General features: G+C 38.4%; 1 protein-coding gene across 1 annotated transcript in view; it reads right to left on the reverse strand.

Moving 5' to 3' along the window:
* The window catches only part of LOC306820349 (transmembrane protein 132C), a 261,260-nt gene that overhangs the window by 15,159 nt on the left and 219,770 nt on the right, over positions 1-26,331 (reverse strand). Inside the window, exon 9 of the mRNA XM_079338168.1 lies at positions 66-271. Coding sequence (XP_079194294.1) covers positions 66-271 — 206 coding nt within the window. The remainder of the gene's footprint in view (positions 1-65; positions 272-26,331) is intronic.

Here is a 26,331-nt window from a genome sequence, read left to right on the forward strand (position 1 = left end):
GATTCAGCCATTTGAGACTTGTGTTTCCACTCACTTATTTGCCTTAGGTTATGGAGAGAACTTACCTCTTGTTAGTGATGATGGGAACCCTCCAGCCTTTGACCTGGCTCAGTTCTGTGTCTGAAACGTCTATCTGCAGAGGAAGCTTTGGCACCCAGACGGTGAGCCGTAGCTGAGCAGAGAGGTGCAGGTAGGTGAAGTTTACCGCCAGAGACTGTCGACCGCGCATTTCTTTACCATTCACTAAAACCTGGTCGCAGTTTGGGGAAACCTGAGGAGAGAAAAAGAGAAGAAGAGGAATGTAAGGAGCCGTGTTCAAATCTTGACAAGGTGTTTGCAAAGTGGGACATCCAAACTGACCTCATGAAGATTAAAATCTGTGACTTCCAAAGAATCTGATGCAGCCAATGTTTTGCTTTCCTTTACCAAAGCCTGATGGCAGTTCTCATCAGAGCTTTCATGCTCTCACAGCAAATATGATATTTTTTCCCTTATTGCTTTACTTTTATTCATTTTGTAATGCTCTTTAGAAAAGTGTTTTGAAAAGTGCCCTATAAAGAAAGATTAATAATAAGCCTCTCTGCCACATCGGCATCATTTTGAGAATACCAAGAGAGCTCATATCCCCTCCACAGTCTGAAACACAATGTATTTTAAGTGGTACATGAGGAAGAAAACCATCAATTTACAATTGCCAAGACAATGCTGAGTATCAGAGTAAAAAGTCAACATCCTAACCATTAAAAATATATATGTATAATAGCTGACACTTTACAAGCGTTGACTCACATCAGACTCTTCAATGGCAGCACACTGTTTTATTTTAAAAAAATCATAGCATGATAAGTAGGGATGCACGGCTGGTATTCACCCTGTTGACAGTCAGTACATCTATTACACATAACTTCTGATTTGGAGAAGATGTTTTTTATTGGGAACAGGAAGTCACATGTTGCACAAAATATGATGTTATTGCTTTGTCAAATACAAGAGAAACTGGTGGCATCATGGAACGAAGTTCATCTGCTCGTTCTGCTGCAAAAAAAAAGGTATAAAATGAAAAATTTTCCCCTCAAAAACATATGTGTGGATAACAGACCCTTTTACAAGGTTTAACAAACTACATACCGTATTCAAAACGCTGCAGATTATATCTGTTAAATGAAACATCCTCCTTAACCATATACACTCTCAGTTTCCAGGAAGCCTTGTCTGGTGGAAATATTTTTTATCAGCCTGACCTGAAATCACAGCTTGTCCGTAAAAGCACCATTACATGCTAGCTGTTTGCAGCTGTTACACTGATTATGGAAATGCACATATCTGGTTTTAGAAGCTTATTTTCCAATTAGAATGAATCTGAAGTGGATAACAAAATGCATGTAGACACTGTATTATTATGGTTGTATTTTAGAAAGTGGACAGCACCCAAACACACAATCTGACAGGCAGAACAATGAAAAACTGGGATTTAAGTCAGTTTCATTTCCCGCCTTAGGCTGTGTAACTGATTGAGATGACGTGTTTTGGACAAATCGTCCTACGTTTTAGCAACAATGGATTCATGCAGGGAGATAAGTGAGCATAACACAATGAGGGATAATATTTTTTATTCTATGAAGTAGCTGCTTCTCAACTTCATATGTACAGAATTATATACGTATGACGTATAGTCAGGGTTATTTATTATTTAAGGAATAGCCAATAGTACTACCAATGCTTACATGTTGTTGCCAACAGTACTGAGATAAGTTTTATCCGAGACAATGAATACACTCATATTTGAGTGCTTTCTACATTTTTTAGGAGAAAAGTTCATATTTGACCAAAATTCTTTTTACAGACTTGATTTATTTTATGTAACTGTCTAAACTATCAATGTGATTTCATTTTTAAACGACAGCACTTCTCAGAATGCACACAGGTCAAATCTATCACAATGTTTACATATGAAGTTATTTTAATTGTGGAAAATCTCTGTTGATTCTATTTACTTCCATCTTCCCCTTCCTGTCCCTTGCTCATTATTTTTGATTCCTTGCATGTCCACATTCATTCACCTATTCCTGTCATGTGTAGAACTTCTCCTCCCCCTCTTTCTTTACTCTACACTTATCCTCCCTCCTCCTGCGCTCAGCTTTATTCCCTTTTTATCTCTCTCGCCCTCTTTCATCTCTCCACGTTACACTTATCCTGCGCACCTCGTTCTTTTCTCCCCACCGCTTCCTATTTCACTTTCAGCCTCACATTTAAAGTCCACTCCTTTTGTCAGACTTCCTCTAGCTGCCTGTCTCAGATAGATTGCCTGTCGCTCCATGGATGTCTCTCTGTCTGTATGCGCTTTCATTGTTTCTTAACCTTTCTTTTACTTTCGAAGGTAAGTCTATGCATTACCATAGATGAGGCTAATTCCTTCTTCACCTCATTTCTGCTTTACAAATATTCCAGTGCTCTGTTTAGAAATGAATATATGTATTTTTTTAACATTGATTTACCTGGGCTAAAGTTCCCTGGTGTGTATGTTTTTTTTCCCCCAAACAACACAACAGTCAATTTGTATCTAGTCATACTCATTTATACAAAGTCGTGGACCAGAAAGCCCTTACTTGATAACTTTCCGGGAGGAATTCCATCCTGCAAATCTTTCCTCTTTCCTTTCCTCTTATTTACCTAAAACAATTAATGATTCTACTACGACGTAATTTTTTACCTTATACCATGTCATGGTCCATTTTTTTATGCACCGTTTGCTTTCCTTTGTAATCTTTAATGTAAAAAATGCAGACACTAGGCGTGCGAGCGTCCCATATACTGAGGCTGTGGCCGCCCAGCGCCCCGATTTCTGACTCTATCCACTGTCCTATAGCTAAAGTAAAAACAGGAAAAACCTAAATAAGTGCCTCTATTTTCAGAATAATGTGCAGGCCTAAACTCTATAGCACTGCTCAGCCATTTACTTCTATGTATGTGATTGGTAGAGTCCTCATGTCTGTACAGTTATGTGCCGTGCTGACCTGCAGCTCTCACATTCTTGACGGGTGGCTATTTTACTTTTATCAGCACTTACTGGGAATGAAAGAACAAAGCGGATAAGCAATGTGAACGCAACCATGCTCAACCAAGGTGAACCGCTATATGATGTAATTATAAACGGCTCCTGCTGCTTCAAAAACTGTCATATCATTTAGTCCCCCGAGCTGCACTATAGATGTGGAAGTAGGAAGAGTGTCATTGATGGCCTCTCAGTAATAACAAAAACCTCCACAGGAAGCAGGACTGAACCAGGCTGCGAGTGGTTGCTTCTTCTTCTTTCAAAATATGTATAAACTGCCACCCGCCTAATCCGAATTTGAACCTACACAAGTGTAACCGGGTAAGGAATTATGTTACTAATGTGAATGCAGAGCACTAGGGAGAGGGAAGGGGCGAGCAATCGTGCTCTGGCATGGTATGAAACAATCATGCTGAAAAGGAAAACGACAAAAATTGAAGGTTACACTGACAAACATTCTTGATTTATGCTACACACCTCTCTGCAATCAGAAAGAATGTGACAAGTGAAAGAGTAAAATATGTCAAAGACAGGATCTACAAAACCAACAGGTCCGGGTATGATAATAATATTCAAAGGTTATGATATGTCAGCCCTTATAAAACATTTTCAGAACATCTAACCTGAAAATATTGACTTCAAGTTTGTGTCAGAATGTCTCTTCTTTGCTGATAAGAGACGAATCTACACACACATTGTGTGGGGTGACGTTTTCCTGGGCTTCTGTAGAAACTCTTTGATCTCTAAAGAGGTTAACATTTTGTAGATCAGAGCTAAACCATTTCCTCACTATCTTCACTCACCTTTTAATTTCTTTCAATATTTTATTCTCACTGCGTCTGCTCGCCAAACATAAAAGGAAAAGTGCCCAACCCTCCTTCTTTTTACTTTCTCTTTTCAATTTGTTTTTTTTTCTTCTTTTCCTTTAACTTTCTTTGTATCTGGCCCAACATTCCCCGTTTCCCTCTCTTGACCTTCTCGTTTCCTTTTGTCTCCGCCTTGCCCCCCCCCTCCTTCATCGCTCAGCCTGCCTCTTCATCTTCCTCTCTCTCTGAAACCTGATTTACCGCTTGTTAACATCAAAGGGATGTTCGACTGTTGGTGCCTCAAACTATTTCTGCAAATCATTTTTATATTCCAGGTGTAAATCAGTGTGAAAATGACGCTCGCTTACTGAGGCAATGTTCAGTTTCCAATGAAGGTAAAGACAGACGTCAAGGGAATGCACAATGGTTCTGCTTGAAGTCAAACGGCAGCCATTGTCCTGCTTTGTCATTTCTACCACAGGTTTGCTGAATTACTTTTTCTTCATGGCAAAGTGCCCCAAAGGAAAGTTCTCGAAATCAAGTTTCACTTCATTTTGTCAGCACTTTGAGAACAAAAAAAAAAACAACCTCAAAACTTTTTATTCCGGACACACAGAAGTTTCAGTTTTTTGTGCCTCAATTAAATGACATGTGACCAAATATCTTTATTTCATTCAGAAACAGCATGTTAAAAACATGTTCATTAAAGTGATAATATTTTCATGGAGACTATCTATTGCAGCATTCGTTATGCTATTTATACTTTTTTACAGTGTAGCATAAATTTATGTTAAATAAATATCAAAACTAACCATTGACTTTTAAATGTGTAAAATAAAGTTCCTCTATATAGTGTATGATACATCATTCTTGACTCTTCACTCCAGGGCATTTTTCCTACTTTTAGCTCATGTTTTGAGTCTTCTTAAACTGCTTCATATTGATGTTTTGAGCCAATCCAGGCTACTGTTTTCTGTAAACAAAAAAAAGCTCTTTAAATGATTCTAAATGCTACTTTCCCTGTGCCAAGGGTCAGAATGACACAATTAGAAACGAGCTAGTAAAAATGGTTGTGTATAGGAGCGAAAGAGCCAAAAATGTGGTACAATATATTGCATAAACAATTGCTAAACCAACAAACAGTGACAGAGGGGCTATTATTCATTAAGTGAACATAAACATGGCAAACAAAGCAATCTTATTATTAGTCTATTTTTGCTCAATTTTTGAATGAAGGATTATTGAGTTCAGAGCTTGTTTCTAGTGATGAGCGTTTAATTGGCCATTGCATGTTTTTAAACAATAGCATGAGGAAGAGAGTTCACAGTTGTTCTTTTTAATCTCAATTTACACTTTGTGTGCGTGTGTGCACGTTCGGTGTGGGGGTGTGCATGTCCTTAGGGCACAGAGTTTGAGAGCAAAGTGCCAAAGCAGAGTAAGCACTGCCAGATACAGAATGTGGAGTTGGCAACGCACAGAAAGAATGAATGCACAAATACACACGAACACAGCACAAACACAAACAGAGCTGTGGACCAGTGATGGTAAAATTTGGTTTCAATTTAAACACTATGAATGTACTTTAAGTACAGGTGAACTGGTATTTTAAAATCACTGCAACATAAGCAAACATGTATTGCATGTATTGACAACAAAATGTACAAAAGTGAGCAGAAGTTCAGATTCTTTCATTTGTGCATACCACACTGTAATACACTTTGTTACAGGTTAAAACACGGTATTTTAGTAGAAGAAAAGTAAAAACAAGTAAAAATAAAATTACACATTGTCCAAAATATCCATATTTGCTGTGTTTTTGCTCAGAGTTCATGGGAGTAGACCGGCTGTGTCAGCGACCATGCCTGACTGTACAAACAATAAAAAGAAAGAGCATCGAATGTCACCCGATTAAATGGGAAATCCAAGGCCTGGTAAGTGAAGTGCTAAAGGGGGGAGTACTAAACCGAAGAGGGTGCCCTAACACCCATCTTCAAGAGCTCCATTTTAAATGACATTTATCGACTCAGAGCAGATAAATACTTCCTTTATCTTTCTCCTTCAGTCTTTTCTACTTCTTTGTTTTGGCTATGAATAAGTGGCCCCGGATATCTGTGTTTCGTCTTATTTCACTATTCTTGATCGTTTAACAATCTGAAGACTTTCACTAAAATATTTGAATATGGCTTATAGGTTTCCAAATGTGAAAGGGTTTGTGATTTCTTTAATATCATGCTTTATGCCGGCCTGATTTGATTTTTAAACAAGGTTAAAGGACAAGTTTGACATTTATTTATTTTTTTCGCTAAGAGAGCAAGATGACGTAATGGTTCCACTTTCATATTCAAAGACCAGTCTGCAGAAATGAAGTCTTGTCAATCATAAAGACTGTAACAATCTGAAAACAAAAACTACAAAAACAAAAACAAAAAAACTCTGCAAGCATTTTTTTAGCTTATGAGTCACCACTTGCATTTTTTTTTGTAGCTAAGCGGTTGCCAGATAAATAGTTAATAAAATAAGTTGCAGTATCACTGCGCCATGTTATACCACAAACAGCTAAGCTTCTATACAAGTCAGGCATGTTTAAGAAACAGTTCTTGTTTTTAGGAAAATTCTGTTATCAGTAAAATGGTGGAGAGTTTGGTGAAAAAGCCTTGAGCTGTTAGTTCACTTTGCATAAAGACCACAATTGGAATTGTAGCAGTAGCAGCATTGAAGTTAAATGTATTGGAACAGACGGTATGCAGCAGCTGTGGCACTTGATGTGATTTCTTTAATGAAGGGATAATAATAACCATTACTATATAGCTGAGGGGAACACAGATTTAACCTTTTTAGTCCTTAGAAAAAAGTAAAGGATGTAAATATACATCCATCCAAAATGGCAGCTATCACAAAAAAGAGAAACACAAACAGACAGACATAAAACTGCAAAACTAGAAATAGACACACTCTTAGAACAAGTGTATTGGTGTTTTTGCAAGTAAACAGCTGAGTTGGAAGTATAAGGACACTGAAGAATGGATTTAATCTCTTTGTTTTCAAGAAGCACACACACGCGCGCACACACACACACACACACACACACACACACACACACACAGTAGAACAAGCAGGAGAAAGTAAAGCGAGACAAAAAACTAGAGAGACAGAGTTAAAAAAAAAAAAAAGGAGCAAAGGAGGAAGTAGCAAAGAGTAAAAGAGTAGATCTCAGCAGTTAGGACTTGTTGAAAACACAGAGGCCAGGAAAAAAAAGCTGTCTTCACCCTCATCAAATAACACAAAACTACAACCACAACAAAACCCTCCCAAGACCACCGTTGGAAACTTTCCTAACTCCTCAGCAACAAAACAGACTGGATTCTTTGAAGGATGTTTTTTGAGAAAGTAGTTGTCTTTGCCTTCAACAGCAGACACAAGTATCACACACACACACACACACACACACACACACGCACACACTCACTATAGAATTCCATGTGAAAGAAGCTCATGGTAATGTAACAGTTTAAAATTCATATTTTTCCCCCTTGCAAAATCTCACAGTTTTTCTTAAAGTAAAAAAAGGTGGTAAATGTTTTTAACAGCTTGTCTCGCGTGTCTGAATCGCTCACACTTTCTTATCATTGTATGAAAACAACCTATATGCTGACAATATGTGCTATGGTTGCAACAGATGCTTGGTCTCCTTCATTAGTGTAGCAGCTTCACAGTAATTTTGACAGCCAACAATTTAAATCTGTGAGCTAGAATTCTTCTGTGGTGCATGTGTGAAACAGTCTGGTTTAAGTGGGCCATAATGCATGCAGGAACCACTGACCCACAGACCCCAGGCTTGTTCCAGAGTAAAGGTTTTATTATGGGAACCTATGACAAGGTTAATTGATGGTCATGTCTCAATGATGTGTACAAATGTGAAGTCTTTGTTGGAATACCACTTTTAACTGTGCTGTGTCAAAACACCTGCTGCTTTTTTTATATCCACAGCCCCCCCCCCCCCCCCCCCCCCCCCTCCACCCAGAGGATACGCTGCTTTTTTCTTCGAGTATCAGGCCTTAAAAGCAGAAGGGCCGTTAGTTTAAAGGGCACCTGCGGCTCATGTTATTTTATACTAATCTTTTTCTACCCGTTACCACCAGACATTTATAAGTACTTTGAAAAAATAGTTTTCAGACATCCCCGGTGACTTCTTTTTACTTAAAAACTGATTAAATGCACTTCCTCCTGTGATTGTGAGAATCACTCTGGGAGCTGACTTTGACACACCACTTGCATGCACATTTGGTGTGCAAGCATAAGCTTTCCTTAAGACGAGGATGGGGAGAGGGCCTCAAAGAAGACTGATGAAGGCTGAGCTAATGGAAGTCTACGTTTATTGCGAAATAAAAGGCAGGAAAAAAAAAAGGCTTTAGGTAACGATGAAGTTCAAAAGTTAGCAGGCTTTAATTAATCAATATAAAAACACACAACGCTCAGGCAACGCTAGAAAGTCTTGCAGTAACTTTCAAACTAACTGTCTATTTTATTTAAAAATCAAAGTTCAACGATGATAGAACTTTCCTCATAAAGAGCTGAAGCGTGTGCTTTAACACAGGACAATGTGAAAGAAAACCACTTATAGATCATGGAAGGTTTTTAAACCTGCTTAATTTAAGGATTTGAATAACTGTGTGCTCTAGATGTTTATCATCCAGGTTTTGCTGAGCTCTCTAAGTATCTAAAATCAGTCCTTTTTTTTTTTTTTTACTTCGTTTTATGTGTGGTCTTACATAAACTAATACACAGACTATACAATGAGTTTCATCTTATTACACTTTTTTAACTTGACACATCTTCACTTCTTCAAAACCTCCTCAGGAGTCCCGAAGTTCAACCACCCACTCAGCCCCATTTACAGACGATATCCCCAAGCTGAGTCATTTGTTATTTGAATTCATATTCATCTTCCTTCAAGCTAAGTGATCAGTCTAAATTTTCATTTTTTTTTCTCTCTGTGTCTCCTTTTTCAGGTTTCCCTATTAGTCTCACAGATGTATATTTTCTCCCTGCAAAACAATCCATCCATCTCGCTTGCTCTCAGATTTCCTCTTTCAGTCTTTTTTCTCTGTTTGTTTCACACTCTCCCTCCTTCCCTTTCTGCCCATTTCTCTTGTTCCCAGCCTCGAGCAATCCAATCCATCTGACTTTAAGAATCATATCATCCAATAAGGGCCTACTCGGTAGACAGGGGCGGGCCCTGAGGGACAGACTAACCACTCTCTGATGGGATTAGACCTCCCACCTGTCCATCATTTAAGGAAACCCACAATGGGCCAATCGCCTCTGCACATAGTTTCATATGGCTGTCACTTAGGTAAGAGATTTTGTTTTTCTCACCAGGCAATCACACTCACACACATGCACACATGCACACACCCACACACACACACAGTGCACCCATTAGCAGCCTGTAGGGCCCATATATTATTTGGATTTGGCTTGGATAATAGACAGCTGATCGGGAAAGCGGTTGGAGGGGACCCACACACGTTAGTAGCATATCACTGGCCTGTCATTTTGAATTTGGTAAAGAAGGGAGTAAAATGTTCTCTAATAGCTATTTGCACTCTGCTTTTATCCACAATGAAACTGTCTAATTGAGAGAGACAGAAGGACAGAGAAAGAGAGAGTGACAGGAGACGTATGGAAAAAATAATTATTGGGAAAAAAAACTATGGGAGGTGTTAAGAGACAAAAAGTACGAAGAGAAAGTGACGTGAAAAATGAAAAAGAGAATGACAGCGTGTAAGAGATACATGCTAACAAACGTTAGCTTTATCATTTCAATGGGTGGAGTATTTATTTTTAAATAAAAGATTAATGAAAATTTTAGAAAGCCATTTTGCTGCTTTAAAATCAACGTCCTGCGGTTGGTCAATACATTCAGTGTAAACGGAACAGTTCCAGAGAGTCAGATCCAGAGAGAGAGGGAGAGGAGTCCAGCTCTGTGGATGGTGGCGGGCACAACGGGAGGTGAAACGCCATTTCTGAGTTTTCATAAATACTTTGTCATGTGTGTTTCTTGATAAAGAACCCTTGCTGATTATGTTGCTTTTCATGAAGGACTGTCATACAGTGTGAACTGGGACAGAGCTGAATTTGAATGTTTTTTTTATTTACTAAACAATACTTTGAAAATCCACTAAACCATCATACTGCATCTGCTACCCACAACAGTTTTGAACAAGAAAGAGAACAACTGGCCATATTCTTTTTACAATTAGCTCTATAATTTGACACAGGCTCCGTTTAATCCCCTTATCTTTGAAATGAGACAATGAAATGGTAGTTTGCAGAATCTAACTGGACTTGAAAGACTTACTTTCTTTCTATGACTGCCCTTGTCTTTGTCAAGGAAGTTTGCAGGACTTAAGGAAGAAGCAAGACACACACACACACACACACACACACACACACACACACACACACACACACACACACACACACACACACACACACACACACACACACACACACACACACTTTATGTCCTGTATTGTAATGCGTTCTTTTTTTTTTTGCTAGAAAGTTCTTGCCCTTGTGTGAATTAGTATTCTTATTAGCATAGGGATATAAGTCAACACTGGCCCCAATATGTCTGTTTATGGCCCTATTGTGGCCGAGTTGTGTGTGTGTGGGCTTGTGTGTGTGTGTGTGTGTGTGTGTGTGTGTGTGTGTGCGCTTTTAGAGCTGTTCTTTTTGCTTATTTCAGATGTGTTTTAAAATCATTTTTGATGAAAAATATAACACAGCAGCACTCTTCATGTGTTAACTATTCTTCTATCCTGCATTGATACAAAAATATAAGTTACAGTGAAGATGTAAATCATGTAAGTTAATAAACGTACAGGAGAACTCCATGTTCTTTATTACGTCTCATAAAGAGCTGGACATGCTCGACTTTAGGAGAAGCGGTAAAAAGACTGTGGAAACATTGGCAGAAGATTTTAATATAAGCTTTACTTCATGGTACTTTTCTGATTACAGGTGACCATGGCAACCACTCACCAATTATCCTGTTTTTTAAGAATACTTTTACGAAGGTTGATTTATGATTCCACTGCATACCAAAAAGGTTTTTACCTAGCGTAAGAAATCCTGTCTCCTTGCTAAATGTGGTGTCTGTAGTTTTGGTTGCTGCAACAAACAATATGAAAAATTGTTTAAAAACGTCTTTACAACAATTCAGAGGTAAATACATTAGTGATACATGGGACATTTTTGTGTGCAGCATGAAAACCTGTACAACAGGCAACGTGTTGATTAAGTTGTGACTGAGTGAGCAGAGTCTGTTTAGATTTTTTGTTCAACATGTAAGTAATTTAGTGGTTCCCAACCATTTACTGCTCGGCCTCCCTTTGGTAGATTTTTTTCAAGCCTCCTCAACTCTCAGCATAGTCTACGGGACATATCAACACACACATTGATCGATATACACTAATCACACTGTCGGTCACACCATTTGTTAACAAATTCTTTGTTCTATAATCTATTTAAAATATTGTCCGCAAAAAAGCTCAGCGACTTCAGTGTGACAACAAACTGAAAAAAGTAACTTTGCGGGTTTCACAGAGGAAGCAATTAAAAGTGATAATGCAACATAAACCTTCACTCGTTTTTAAGTCATAGCTTTTTTTAAACCTGACTCTATGAAGACACAAAATAATGAAAGCATGCTTTTAAGATGTATACTTTCAGTGCTGACATCTTTTTAATCACTAGTTTGGCTCGTGTTGTGCTACAGACATTCTCAAGTCTGGTGCAGCTGTGAGACTCGCACTCTCACTCTAACATTGTCAGCGTCCAGCTTTGCGTCTGTTTGTGCTGATTGAGGTGACTGTAGGAAATTCTAACTCACACAGGAGGATGTGTCAGAAAGAAGGAGTGTGTCTCTTTATTATCTTCAGTGTTTCAGGTAAATCTGAGTGCCAAACTTGTCTTATTTTCTCAATTTTGTTTTTAGTATGTGTGAAGTCTGGTGTAGTTTCAACCTTTGATTTACCTGGTAGTCTTCTGGCAATATTAGCATGCGTTGCTGACAGTGTGACATTATGTGCATTATTTTGAACTATCTTTGCTGCCCCCCATCATAACTTTGGGCGGCCCCCTAGGGGCCAAAGGCCCAACTTTAGGAATCAGTGCGCTATCTGTAGTTGTGATTAGCTGCTGTGCCCAGGATTCCCCGTTCAATTTTACACTACATAGTTTCATAACATTTATTGAGGAAGACTTAAGTGGATGTAAACACCAGTGGTGTAAAGCTGGATGGGCCAGATGCTCGACCTCTGTGAAAGCGGTTCAACAGCCTGGCCTTTTCTAATGTTAATGGCCCTGCAGAGGAAACTGACCGCTGGCTGCTAACAAAAGAGCTCTGCAGAGCGAGATGCAGCATTACTGCAGCTGATTCAGACAATCCACCCCGCCTGCGCTTTTTTTTCTGCTTTTTTCGTCTTCTGTGTTTTCACTCCTCGACATTTTAAATAGGCTGAGAGCATGAAGAGACGTGGGAAACATGACAAAGAAGGGCAGAGGAAGAAATGGCTAGAAAGCAAGGCAATTTAGGAACTTGAAACAGCATCAAACTGTTCAGGATGCCTCCCAGAAAGGCTCCCCGGGGTGCTATTCTGGGCACGTCCGACTGGGAGGAGACCCCGGGGGCAGACCGACAACACACAGGAGAGATTATATATCCCGAGCAGCATGAGAATACCTCAGGATCCCCCAGGAGGAGCTGGAGGACATGGGTGGGGAAAGAGGACATCTCGGTTTGTCTGCTTTTCCTGTTATCTCCCACTGAAATGATGGGACAGCATTGAGCTAATGTTTTAGTGTGCAGAGAGAAAGAATACAATGGGAAAATCCCAATCCAAATACTTGGTTTGCATGTAAATGAATAAGTTAATATTTGACTGATAAAGAAGCGGAAGTGTGATATCTTGAAATAAAATAAAATGTTAGGGTTCGGGTTAGTTATGCGACATGTCACATTTCCCCTTTTTCTATCTCCATACAAGAATATTTATTTATGTCCTATCCTGTATACTTACCCTTATTTATTAACCTTTACTATGGATATTTCATTTGTCACTTCATGTGTGTATGAGCATAAACATATGGGCCAGTAGGTGTTTCACTTCATGTACGCTCAACCTTTGATTTATAGGATTTATGGCAACATAAGCAAGCACCACATACTCAAACACTAACCTGCACAGTCTGTCTGAGACACTGTAGTGTAGATTATAGTTAAGCACAAAAAAAACAATACCAAACCTGAAGAATAACAAATATTTTTGACAATGTTAATAAATATAACTTAATTTTTTTTTTTTTTTTTTTGGGGGGGGGGGGTAATAATGATTAAAAATCAAAATTCAATCAAATGAAAATTCAGGGACAATCGGTGAAGGCTCTCCAATAAAAGCATTTTTAAGCATTTTAAATGGAGGTCACTGTGTCAGCTGTCCGGATCTCCACTAACAAATCATTTGAGAGCTTCAGATCTCTCACAACCCTCAGCTACCTTTAGTTTTCAGTCTAAAATTTGGAACAGACACAAGAGCTCTGCCCGAGGATCACAGTGTGTGTAGTCTGAGATACATGAAGTATTTAAAAGCTGGCATCGTTTCATTGAAATACCTTTTTTTCCTCATGATAAAATACTGTAGATGTTTTAAATGCATACCGAGTTGTATCTACTTGGTATTTATTCAGTTGTAAAAATCCAGGGTTGTTTACAGAAATATGAAGTGTCACTGGTGCTTCTGAGACTAGAACCTGACAGCACAGCTCTAAAAGCAACATATCTCTGGGGCTTTTACCCAGCTTTACCCAAACTGAATAAACCACCACAGTTTTAATATTTCTCCATCTAATGTGGATGTATATACCTAATATTTTTACGATTTTAAAGGCTCCTCAAGCATTTTTGTTATAATAATTATAGTGATAATGATATTTTGGGGCGGCAGAAGCTCAGGAGAGTCGTCGGTTCAAGTCCCAATGCCGAACAAAATATGGAGGATGGTCTGGTAGCTGGAGAGGTGGAATTCTTGAACTTTGCATATAGCAGCTTTGTTCTGTTTGAGATAGTGCTGTGTTGCCTACATGACTGCTGGCTAAGAAACTCTTTTGTAAGAGTCGTTGACTTTATCATGATTGACAGGAAGGTAACTGTGTCTCGTACTCATGCGTACTGAGACTGAGTGTGTGCTTTAATGTCTAAATATTGTCTTGAGTAATGAACTGATCAGGTCACAAAATACTTAGGAGTTTTTTTTTTGTTTTGTTTTTTTACAACAAACACACAATACTGAGATAAATCCAATTGGTAAGAACTACTCAGTCTTACAAAATACAGGTCAAGCACGGGGCAAAGCAGACTGACATGCACACATGCATAGACGCTCGCACCCAAGCATGCACACACATCTGGGGACAGCTGTCTGCGTTGTCTGTCTATCAGTACCAGTGATGGGCAGCTAATGTGTCGCCAGGAAACAACATGGCTCCCTGAGGGCATGCAAAATGGAGTCATGGTAACAGCTGCCAAAATGTCAGGGTCAAATCGATAAAAGGAGAGAGAGAGAGGGTGCTAATGCCAGTGAGGGGCATTAGAATGGGTCGGGGGATACTGTGGTTGCTGTAGCCCCCCCTTCTGGCTAGAGCTCAACACCTTCGTATGACATATTGACATGTTGTCCCTGATAACAATTTTTTCTTGAAGTTTCTGTTCAATGGCTTGCAGATCCATTCATCTGTTTGGGTGTATTGTCATAAATACAGGACAGTGTCTCTTTACCTCATAGTTTCAAGTTTAGAGAACAAGCCAGACCAAAGAAAATTAATGCAAGACAAAAAAGTCACCATCTACAAAATCCAAAGCCTGTAACAGAACAACAAGCTTCAGAAAAAGACTGCATATTTTTATCACGGTCAATTCAGGTGTACAGTGTGTGTGTGTGTAGAATTGATAATAGTAGTTAGTGGCTTTCTGGATGTATACACTTTTCATGGTGCTCTTCACCACAAAAAGCAGCAACTAACTAATTGTGGAAATATTAATAAACATTTTCTGTGCATAAAAAGGGCTAATAGGTGGACATTTTGAGGACAGACGTGGGGATGACTTTAGTATCTAGAGCATGATAAACTACTAAAGTAAATTGCCATCAACCTGTATCTGTTGCACACTTTGGAGATTAGTTTAAGATCACTCTAGGGTTTTTAAAAAAACTAAAAGAAGTCCTTTTTTTCCTTAGCTTGTGTTGGTATTCAAACTGGTATCTTGACCTTTTGACCAATACCACATGTGTTTGTGATTAGAAATAAGGTTTTGAGGTGTAACACATGGCACAACCCTACTTAAGTTATCAATACGTGGATTTTTGTGTTTTTACGCCTTTTCTGCCTGTGTATTTTAGCATGGTAATTAGCAGCTAATGAGTTATTGATCGAGGCCAGTATATTTTATGGAGGTGAGAGGACAAGTGTGACATGGGGCTCAAGACACCTCAGCCTTAATTCACACTCTGCTGCACTCAAACACATCATTGTTTCTATACCCCTTCATATATTCCCTATTTTTTTCTTACCTTATGTAATTGTTATTCTATTTTTTTTTTTACTAAATTTCCTTTTAATTTGTGTTTTCAAATAGGTATTTGATTTATTGATTTGAACTGAAGTAGAGACCAATTCTGTGTGTTAGCATAGCTTTTATATCCAGTACATTGCTTGTTGTTGTTGCTCTTTGCCCAGGCAATCCTTAAAGACACTGGCAAAACTACGAGGAGACACATTTCAGGATTGAAGAAATTAAGCAAGGACTTTTTGGGACAAAATAAATGTACAAACACTTTCAAAGATCTCTTTTTAACACAAGATCTACCACAAATTTAAAAAGAAATCTGCAGTGCTTGCACCACATTTTTTATATAAAAATGTTTCTTTTCTTTTTTTCACTATAATTGCTTTTCTTGAGTGACAGATATTCTTAACCCTATTTTTTTGGGGACAGGAAGTACTGTAGCATAATGATACTGGAAATTGATCTGAAGAAAAGCTTTTGTAATTTGTCACAAACGCTACAGTTGATGGCTTGACAATATAGGAAATGGGTAAAATTTGTGTAACAACATGTCACATTTACTCAAAGGTGGCCTGGCAGAGACACCGCCAATCTTTGTTTTCTGCAGTAAAAAGAAATATTCAAACAATCTAAAGTTTCTTATTTATATATAGACACATGGCAAAATATACCAATGTGTTCAATTATCAATTGGCAAAAAAAAGGTAATGAAAGAAAATCAACTCTGAAGCAAGAAGGAAGCGAGAGAAATGAATGATGGAAGATATCTGAACCCTTACTATTTACTGAATAAAACTAAATCAATCAAACTCTGAATCCAACAAGTGTTCACTTCCTAGTTTTTCTTTCTGTTAAACATTTCATGTGGAAGCACTGGAGGGGGTTACAGGCTTAACAACAAAGTCTTTTTCTTTTGCTGTAAGAACTTAATCACTGAAGGTCCAAATAATCGTTTTAACCCCCCCACCCCACCCAAGGTCGCAGCTCTCAGAGAAATCTATCTTTGGCTGTTGCTAATGGTCCAGTGTGATGTTGTGCACCTCAAATTGCTGGCTATTTCCTAAGCCTGTTACTGCTAAATGGAAAAATGTGTGAGTTTAGATTGTTTGTGCTTGTGAGTGTAAGTGTGTGTGCGTGAGCGTGTGTGTGTGTGTGTGTGTGTGTGTGTGTGTGTGTGTGTGTGTGTGTGTGTGTGTGTTTGAGCGTGTCTATGACCTTTGTCTTTAATCCACTTTACCTTTCATTTCCTTTCTAGGCTCTTAAATGACCCCAAGCACCTGGATAGAATCCTAGTTCCTCTCCTCCTCTACCTTGTCCTCTTTTTGTCACCTCCTCTTCTCTCTTTTCAAAACCCTGACAGTTTTGTCACATTAAACTAAAACCTGTATTGAATGAAGCCATTTAAGCCAATCTTTATTTAAAGAAAACCTCGAGTGAGGTCAGACTTCAGATTCAGATGAAGGCCAGCACCAAAATAGAGATTCTATGTTGTTTAAGGATAGATTTTTAACAGCTTTTCGTTTGCTTGGCAAAATAAGTGCTGAAGAAATCTTTTCAGCCACAGTAATTTTAGAGTCATAATCATTCTTACTGTAAATTGGACATGTGTTATAAACTGAGCGCCACAGTAATCAGTGACAGTGGTTGAATTTGTCCACTAAATATACAATTCAGTCGACACTGTTATTCAGATGGGTCTCACAATGCCATGAGTGCAAACTGTTGTGTGCAAACACAAAACCACCAACAGAAATACACAGGACTACTAAGTGCCTCTAGTTACATGAAATAACAAAAAAAAAATCCTTTATTCTATTCATTTATGTCCATAAAAAAAGCCTGGATGGCCTTAATTAAAAAAGATATACAGCGTGTTCGCAAAAAAAGGATTTCTTTTTACTGGACAGAATAGATTGATGCACCCCAAATACTTTACACTAATCATACACTTTCAACATAGGCTACATTAATTTCAACCATTTAAATCAGCAGCAATTTAAAGCACTTAAAATCATATTTGCAAATCGCAGAAAATGTTGAAAACATTCCTAAAACTGTCCTCATAAAAGAAAACTGTCTTTATAACTTTGTCGGAAGTATATCAGGGGGTCTCAAACTGGAGACCGTAGCGACTGCATAGTAACATTAACAGTAAGAGAAATAGTAAGGTCAAGCTGAATATGACTGAAGACCATTTATGTGGTTCCAAGAACACAAGTACTCAAGTGTTCAAGGATAGCCTGCTTATTTCAGCAGAATCCAACAAAGCTGCGGCTTCATAAGTAGATTGAACTGTACTCTTCATAAATGAATTCCTTTCTGTCAAATTTTCCCCCCTCAGAAACAGAAATGAAAGAACTATTTTGAGAGACACTGAAATGTACAGTGACAATCCCATAGATTCATTTCACTATGGCATGATAATGAAAACATGGGGCACAGGAGAGCTTACCATGTATATACAAGTATATGCACCATGTAGCAGTAACAGTTTAGAAAAATGAGTTTTTATTAGTTGAACTACTCTTAAGACTTTAACTGACTTTACGATGGATCACATAATGCATTGTGCCATAGCACTGAAAAATGACACTGTAACATGTCATGTTAAAGAAACAGCCAAATACAGAGTTTAAAATTGATTAACAGGAAGCAAAAGGATATTCAGCCAGTTGTTGTCAATCTTTGAGTCTTTTGGTTAAATTGAAAAGACAAGCAATGAGTCCTTTCTCTGTTCACCAAAATTGACTGGCTTCTCCAACACTGATGTTCAGGCATCATGGACATAAAACTATTTACAGAGTTCAACGCGTCTAACTGACAAAATGAGAAAACTAAAATAATTAATAAACACTTTGGCATTAAATGAGCATATACAATTGTAATGATACATGTTGAGAATGACTGAAAATGTCACTTAAGAAAAGAGGACTTAAGATATTCCAAAACATTTACAAAACTTCCAGAATGTTTGAGCCATCACTTTAGAGTTTATTCATATGTAGCATTATGTAGCTCCTATAGTGACTCAGTGCTGGTATTCTCTCTCCTCACCTGTCTCCCTCTCTAATGTCCTCCACACCCCCATATCTCTTTTATATTCAGCTGCAGTGACGGCATGTAGACTCACCTTCTTGAAAAAAAATTGTCCTTCTCTGTTTTAAACCTGATGTGCTCTAACACCTCCATTGACAAGAATAGCTTCACGACCTTCAGAAACCTGCATCCAATTGATTGATGTCCACTTACCTCAAACTATGATGAAGCACTTCCTTTAACAGCAGTCAGAATAAGTCTCTCACACTTCTTTCATTCCCTCCTCGAACCAAGTAAACAAAATCAAACTTAAAGCGATGAGAAAGCTGAAGGTAAAAGTTTGACAAATGCGATAGTTCACGTGTTAATCAGTTATCATGCATGTGTTAAAAAGACCACATCCTAAGACCTAAGACATTATCTAATTAGGTGTTGAAAAGGTCAAGAACACAAATTTCAAATTACAGATTTTAAAATCCAAATTCTCATCAATATCCCTTAATGCCCTGACTAAACCTTTAACATGAGGGTACACACTTAGCGACTGTAAGTGAAAACATGTAGCACCTCTCAGAGGACAGAAGTGTGAGCGTGTGTGTATGTGCATGTGCACATGTGTTTTTGTGTGTATGTGCATGCATGTTGGAACACGTAGGCGCGTGTCAAACTGTGCCAGTGGTTCATTAAATGGCCCAGAGATCAATTCTTAATCTTGTTTGTATCCATCCCAACACATGCAAGGAACACACACTAATTTTACCTCAAACATGCATTTAGTAAAACACACAAACACACACAGACATACACACACACTCACATACACTCTTCTCCATTGCTGCCGAGCCTTTTTGTCTTCCACTTTGTCAAATTCAATTATGAATGACATCACTAAAGGAATCTCCACATGAACCAATTACAGCTCAAATCCCCTGGGTGGGTGTGTAACATGATCTCTGTGGCGTGTGTGGGTGCTTGGGTGCATGTTTAAGAGTACTTGTAATGTAATGTGTGTCTATACTGTAGAATGTATGGAGGAGAAACAGGATAATTACATGTATTGGTTTTTTGCTTTGTAGGTTCTTACAGCAAGGCATGGGCAGAAATGCATCAATGTGTGTATGTTTGTGTCACTGGGGTTCATGTTGTGCATATGAGTGTATGCCAGAAGATATTTAGCTAAGTCTCTTCAGTGTTTCTGCACCTCTGAGGCTTTTAGTTTTTTGTTAATCTGATTACTGATGTATAGTAAAAAAGAGGTTTTCTTAACGCCGTTGACAAAAGTTTCTTACCACTTCGAGTTAACTGTTGGTAGCTTGCTAATACTGTAAAAGTTAGCTACTTGACTTGAAGTCAGGACAGTGGCTAAATCACAGTGGCTGAGTAGTGCAAATACGCTGCAAGAGCCCAAAAGATTTCCATTAGGAGAAACAAATATTTCAAAGTGATGCAAATTTAAAAGGACATGCCAAAGTAAAAAAAATAAATGCTCCAGGGGCTGGAAAAACATTTTCCCTCTCTTACTCTTTTTACTTCCTCCTCTCCTCTGATAAATTTATTTTACCTCTATTCATCTCAAGTTTTTGTCCCTTTTTCTTCCAAGTTCTTTTATTTGATCTCCTCTCGTCTCCTCATCGATCCGTTCGTCATCGTCTAATCCTCCCCCCTCATCCCATCCCCCCCCCCCCGCTTTGTCAGAGAGCAGGCTGCGTGAGGTCAGTATAATGGTACTAATTTGTGTGTATGCGTGTGCTTGTCCCCTATCCGTCCCCTACTAGCTCTGACACTGCTAACCTACACATACTGCTGTGTCAACAACAACAGCAGCACATACACATACTCACGTTGCAAATCACAGCATCTCGGAGGACCTTAACAAGATAGTTTGCACTGACGGAGAATGAGAGGAAGGGGAAGGGGGCAGACAATTATTATCTATGTAGTACATCACTGCTGCTGTTTATGTTGATATCAGGGGATAAATGAGCTAAAGTGAACAACACAAGCTACATAGCAGAAATCTACATTAGCACTCTGCAGCTGGTGACAGCTTTAGCCTGTCATTTCAGCCATACGTTCATTAGCAGGGCAGGGAAAGCACTGTTCAATTCCCCCTGTAAACATTTATCCACCATGAGTAATTAAACAAAAGGCTGGTTAATGGAATGTGATGTGAAACCAAATGAAGAGTCTAATCCTCCGCAGGCTACAGCTTGTAACTGCTAGCAGCAAAAAAACCAAGGGAGGGATTTTATTTTTCATTCTTACGAGCTTCAACATGAATCTGAAGTGGAACAGTTGCTCAACAAACCTGCAGTAAAAAAAGTGGACTGCTACAGTTAAAACAATTCTTGAGGAAATTACAGTCATTGCTTGATTTATTCATCCGTTTTCTCTCCTGGCTTAATGCTTTCTATTACTGCACCCGCCTGAAACCTATAAAAGAATTGTAAATGCTACTACAGAGGTGAATATCTTATAATTTCTTGGGGTGGTCTCTTCTACAGTATTATGTTGCTCTGCTGAGAATTCATTTTTTTCCATTTTTAGGCAATACTGTGTTTGATGACTGTAGTTCAAACACCATTAAGGCTTTAAAAATGCCTTAGGAAAGTAAACTGTAAATGTCACTAGGAAATGAAAGAAATGTAAAATATAAGTTGTGCTTTTGTCATGAGCTACAACTTTCATAGACTGTTATCAAGGTGTAACATCATATGATATTCCAGAGAGAACTAAAAAAAAGCCATATGAGGATGTTGGGGTGGTGTTGTCAAAAATAAATAAATAAAACATTTTACCCAAAATGTGATTTTTGGGACTAAAAATTGGGACGGAGAAATTCAGGGTTCATTGTTTTTCCAGATGATGTTCAAACAATTGAATAGATGGGTTTTGGATCAAATTGCAGATTTGTGACATTGCTGGCAAGTGAATGCCAGCAATGTGTAAATGGAATGGTAGACTAATGGTGGAATAGGCACTTTACATATCAGCCTCTACCACCAGTGTGCTAATGCAGTGTGAACTTGTCAATGTGTAGTGTAAAAGTAGTTTGAGTAATCAAAAAAAAAGAAAAGAAAATGGCTGTCCAATTCCATTTACTAAACACGATGAGCTTTGCATTATCTAGTTTTGATTATGTGTTTACCTGTGCTGTAAGGGTTGTAAACTTCACCACTTTGTGACTGTCAGTTCGGACAAACGCATCCTTAGAGCCTCAGCTCAGGGCAAATAAACCCTGCATGTTTGCTGAGCAGCCTCTGTGGATTGCACTTTACAGCTGTCAGTGGCTCAGTGACAGCTACAGCTACCTGGAGCTGTACCCCATGGGTGCCATTCTCAAACAGCTGTCTGTGTTAAATCTCCTTCTCCTTGTGTGTAGATGTGTGCTTGTGTGTGTTTGTGTGTGTTTGCATTGGTATTTGTGTGTGCTTGTGTGTGCATTGGTATTTGTGTGTGTGTAAGGAAAAGGACAGACAGGGAATATCTGTCAGATCATACGTCAACAAAAACACAACAGTTTGCAGACGGTCATTACACACAAACTCTCTTTGACAAACATACAAAATCTGCACAAGGGAGGGCTTAAAGTTCCTCAATAGTTTAGACTCTTACGGGGTTGATTTTTAAAAGTCTCCCATTCAATGTGTTGCATCAGTAGGTTTCATACTAACAAAATGTTGGCCATTGTTTTATAGAAATGTGTGGATTTTCTTCTTCCTGCTTCTTAATTGGTGTAAAACAGGATTTTAGTACCGGCATTTTGTTAAGAAGAATTTTTTGATGGATACAGTTGTTTATAGCATTTTTAATGTACCAGTTCTGACTGCTCAATTTAGCTAACTTGAAATAGCTGGCATGCTCTAGATAACTTTTTTTTTTTTAACTTGAATCCCAGGCCTCAGGTTTAGTTCAGCAGGCATATTTATTCTTTTAATATGTGTCCACCCCTGCACTTGGAGGGGAAATGGTTCCAAAATGACATTTTAATTTGTACTGATGCGAAATTGGTTATTTGTAACACATACATTACTTGCAAAAATTCTCTATGAGTCACAGGTATGCTTATTGTACAGCAAACTATCATTCAGCTTTTATTTCAGTGTACTTTTTTCACAGCTTACTGTTTTAAAACAAAGTTTATAGGTTCTGTTCTCAAGTATTTGTATTGTATACATGTTAGACATTTTTATAGTTTCTTCGATTCCTGTGATTTAATGTGATATTATGTTTGTCTGTAAAGGTTTATCAAGAATTAATTGTTTAAACACGTTTATACATATATATTTTTTTTTTATTCTTTCCATTGACAAAATGTTTAGAAGATCATAAAAAAAACAATGCATACTCCCACACAGAACACACACATGGAAAACAAACAAACGTACGTTCACGAGCAAGCACAATGAACCTAAATCCTTTCACACACTTTTCTTTTCCCCCTCTACATGGAGACACACAAACACATGCACACACATAGCACTCTAACATTGCTTCTATAGGAAAGACTTCCTTCCATTTTCCCAGTGTTGTTATTGATCGTACTTAAACAGCACCACTTCTGTCGGCTTGTACCAGGAAATTGGCTTCATATTGAAACTGTCACACTACGAGTGTGTTTCATTTTCAGGCCTGAGGGCAAGGGGAACGGAGCACGAGAGGAATCAATCTTCAGTCCCTGACAACGGCTTGTTTTCTGTAAAGGTATTTTTTGTTATTATTCCTTGATGATTAATTTTGTTTGTTTGGTATGGTGGCGGAGTGGCTCTGTACTTGAGACTGAGACTGTCCTTCCAGGTGTTGTCTGCTCAAGAGTCCTTCAAAGAGACACTGGGCCTCTGCCAGTTCCAGCTGGCCCTGACCTCTGGTCTCTGAGGGGATTAAGTGTAAAAGCAAGGACTGATTACTGAACGAAAAAGCAAGAGTGATGTCTTACAACAGAGTTTATACAGTACGGCTTTTTACACATTCCCTTCAACCTTGATTTCCTCCAAGAAAAAATAGATTTTTGCAGGAAGAGCAAGTTCATCTTTTCTTTATACTTTAAGAGGAACAGTAAAATGTTTCTGTATTCTCCTCAGTGAAAACGTCAATAAGATAAAAAAAAACAAAAAAACTTCTTTAAGTGGAAAAATTTGACCTGGTTACGCCCAGAAGAAGGGAAAAATACCATCAACACCAGAATATCACTTGTTACTGATGATAGACAATAGCCAAAACAATGGTCAGTGATCACAACGGTCTGTGGTTGTAGCTTACTGTGAATCAAAGCAATGAAAGAGCAAGGAAAAAAAAGAAATCACATTAGAATCATAAAAAAAAACACCTTTCAAATGAAAGTTCATTTCAAAAAGAGGCCATACTAACTAAACCCAAACGTTGATTACAAGAAATATAGTCATCATCTTGAACACAAAGGCTTTGATTCATATCTTTTTAATCTGTGCAGCCTTGGACTATATAGCAGACATGGGCAAACTACGGCCCGCGGGCCACACCCGGCCCGTTGTGCATCCCTGTCTGGCCCACGCGATGCCAATCATAAATCAATACTGTATATTTAAGCCGTGCATGCAATACAACGCTGACGCTTTTATTTTGAAAGGCGCTACGTTCGTATTACTTCCGTATGGACGGACGCAGCGCGCGTGCGAGTGAAGGTAAACTACGTTGCTAGCAAAGCTGCAAACCCAACAAGGGGTTTTTACAAAACGTTACACAGCCAGAGATGCAGCCGTCAGGAGGAGGCGCCGGAACCAGCAAGGCCTTTTTTTGACAGAGAGTTTATTAAGGAGTGTTAATTGGACTCTTTTGCACTGACGGAGAAAAGGGAGCACTTGACAACGTGCCACTCTCCTGACGCAGTGTGAGGAGGCGGGTTGAGGACATCGCTGCAAACCTGGAGCTTCAGCTGAAGGACTATGACTATAATAATTTTCAGAAGACGCTTGTCCTCTTTGTGCACAAATATTCTCAGTGATGAAGTTCAACAAATCCAAACACAGATCCTCTATCAGTGATGAGCACCACTCAGCTGTCATTCACAGAGCCAGATTTAAATGTCCTTGTTGAAGCCCAAGATAGAATCAGTTTCATTGGCCAGGTATGTTTAACAAAAAGGGAATTTATTGTTGGTAGCCTGTGCTCTCTGTGTACAATTTAACATTAAATAACAATGAACTAAAAATAAACAGGTAATTAATGACTAATGTGTACAAGACTAAAGACTAAGAGACTGGATGAAGATATACTGGATTATTCTCACTGAAGTGAATGAATGAGATGAAAAACAATCAAAGTTATTGTTTGGACTTGTTATAAAGTTTTTCTTTGCTTGTGAAGATAACAAAGTTATAAATAAATGTTATGACATTTCACTTTTTACATCTATATCTATACATCTATAGTAGCATTTTCTTATTTGACCTGTACACCACAATTTAACAAAGCCTATTTCTACAAATATTTACAGACTGTTTTTAGTCTTCCGATTGCCAGCACCAGCTATTCAAAATATATCATTTTGTATTTTACATTAAGAGAACGTTGAGCAGAGTTTAAGTTATCGTTGGTGCGGCCCTCTGACAAAATGTGAGTTTCTCATGTGGCCCCTTGTAAAAAATAATTGCCCACCCCTGCTATATAGTTTGTCTGAAAAGTGATTAGACATGACTTTAAACGAAATTTCCTTAACCCTCGTCTTGTGTTAGCTTTCTGTTACCATCTCTTATGTTAACGGGTCGGTTTTGACCCATGTCTTAAATCAGCTGTAAAATACACTGAAAACAATTATCTAACATCCAATTTGTTTCTCATCTCTTGGTTACCTTGTTAGGCTTCCTTATCCATGAAAATATTGGTTTTAATATTTTTGGTGCGGGCCATTGGGCCTTTTTTTTGTCAGTATACCCCTCGATTTCAATTTAAAAAAATGGTAAAATGAACCTCAAGAGAATTGTATAAATAAATAAAAGGTTGTTGTGTTACCTGACTATTACTGAGGGGTATTAGAACACATCTCTTAAATAAATGTGTTTTATTTATTTTTTCATTTTAATAATTTTAACTATAGTAACATCTATGGTGTTACGGGTCAATTTCGACCCATGTATATTTACTATTATTTTTCCATTACTTGGTGGATGTGGGTCCACAACACAAATGCATTATAGGCAGATACATCGAGGATGTTGTAAAACACAACACCTATGGCCCTGGGTTGAACATCAGTGGAAGAAGCTGCACTCATGTGTCCCAGACATCCCTGATGGGGGCAAGCTTGTCAGATCTTGCTCTGGTTGTCAAATCTGAGGACTCTTGATATCATATGAAAGGTCTGAAGTGACATTGTTGCCTGGAAAATATTTCTACCTGTCGATGCGTCCCAGAGACTATCACCTTATTGCAGGATCTGTACACTCCAGCAAAAAAAAGAACACCAATATAAGCATCCAGGTATTCCTCATCCATGTTTTTCCACATGTCGCCATGGACTTTTTTTCCTTCAAGGTTTGTCATAGCAATGATGACTCTTTTTAGTGACAATGGCATAAATAGCTCAAAACATGTCTTGATGTCAGTGACTCTCGTCACAGCAAACCTTGAGATTCCAGGGGTCATTTTGATGACATTTGCAGCAGCTACCCTGCCATGTAAATCATGATGTAATGAGCTCCAACAGATCTCACCACTTTTGGACTTGAATCTTTCAGCGGGAGTCGCTTCACCACCGGTGACCTCCTCATCAGACTCATCACATGTGTCTGTGTCTTCTGGATGATACTCCACATTGTCTTTCTCCTCAGAAA

Source organism: Symphodus melops (genome assembly GCF_947650265.1).
Source record: "Symphodus melops genome assembly, chromosome: 1".
Classification (NCBI taxonomy): domain Eukaryota; kingdom Metazoa; phylum Chordata; class Actinopteri; order Labriformes; family Labridae; genus Symphodus; species Symphodus melops.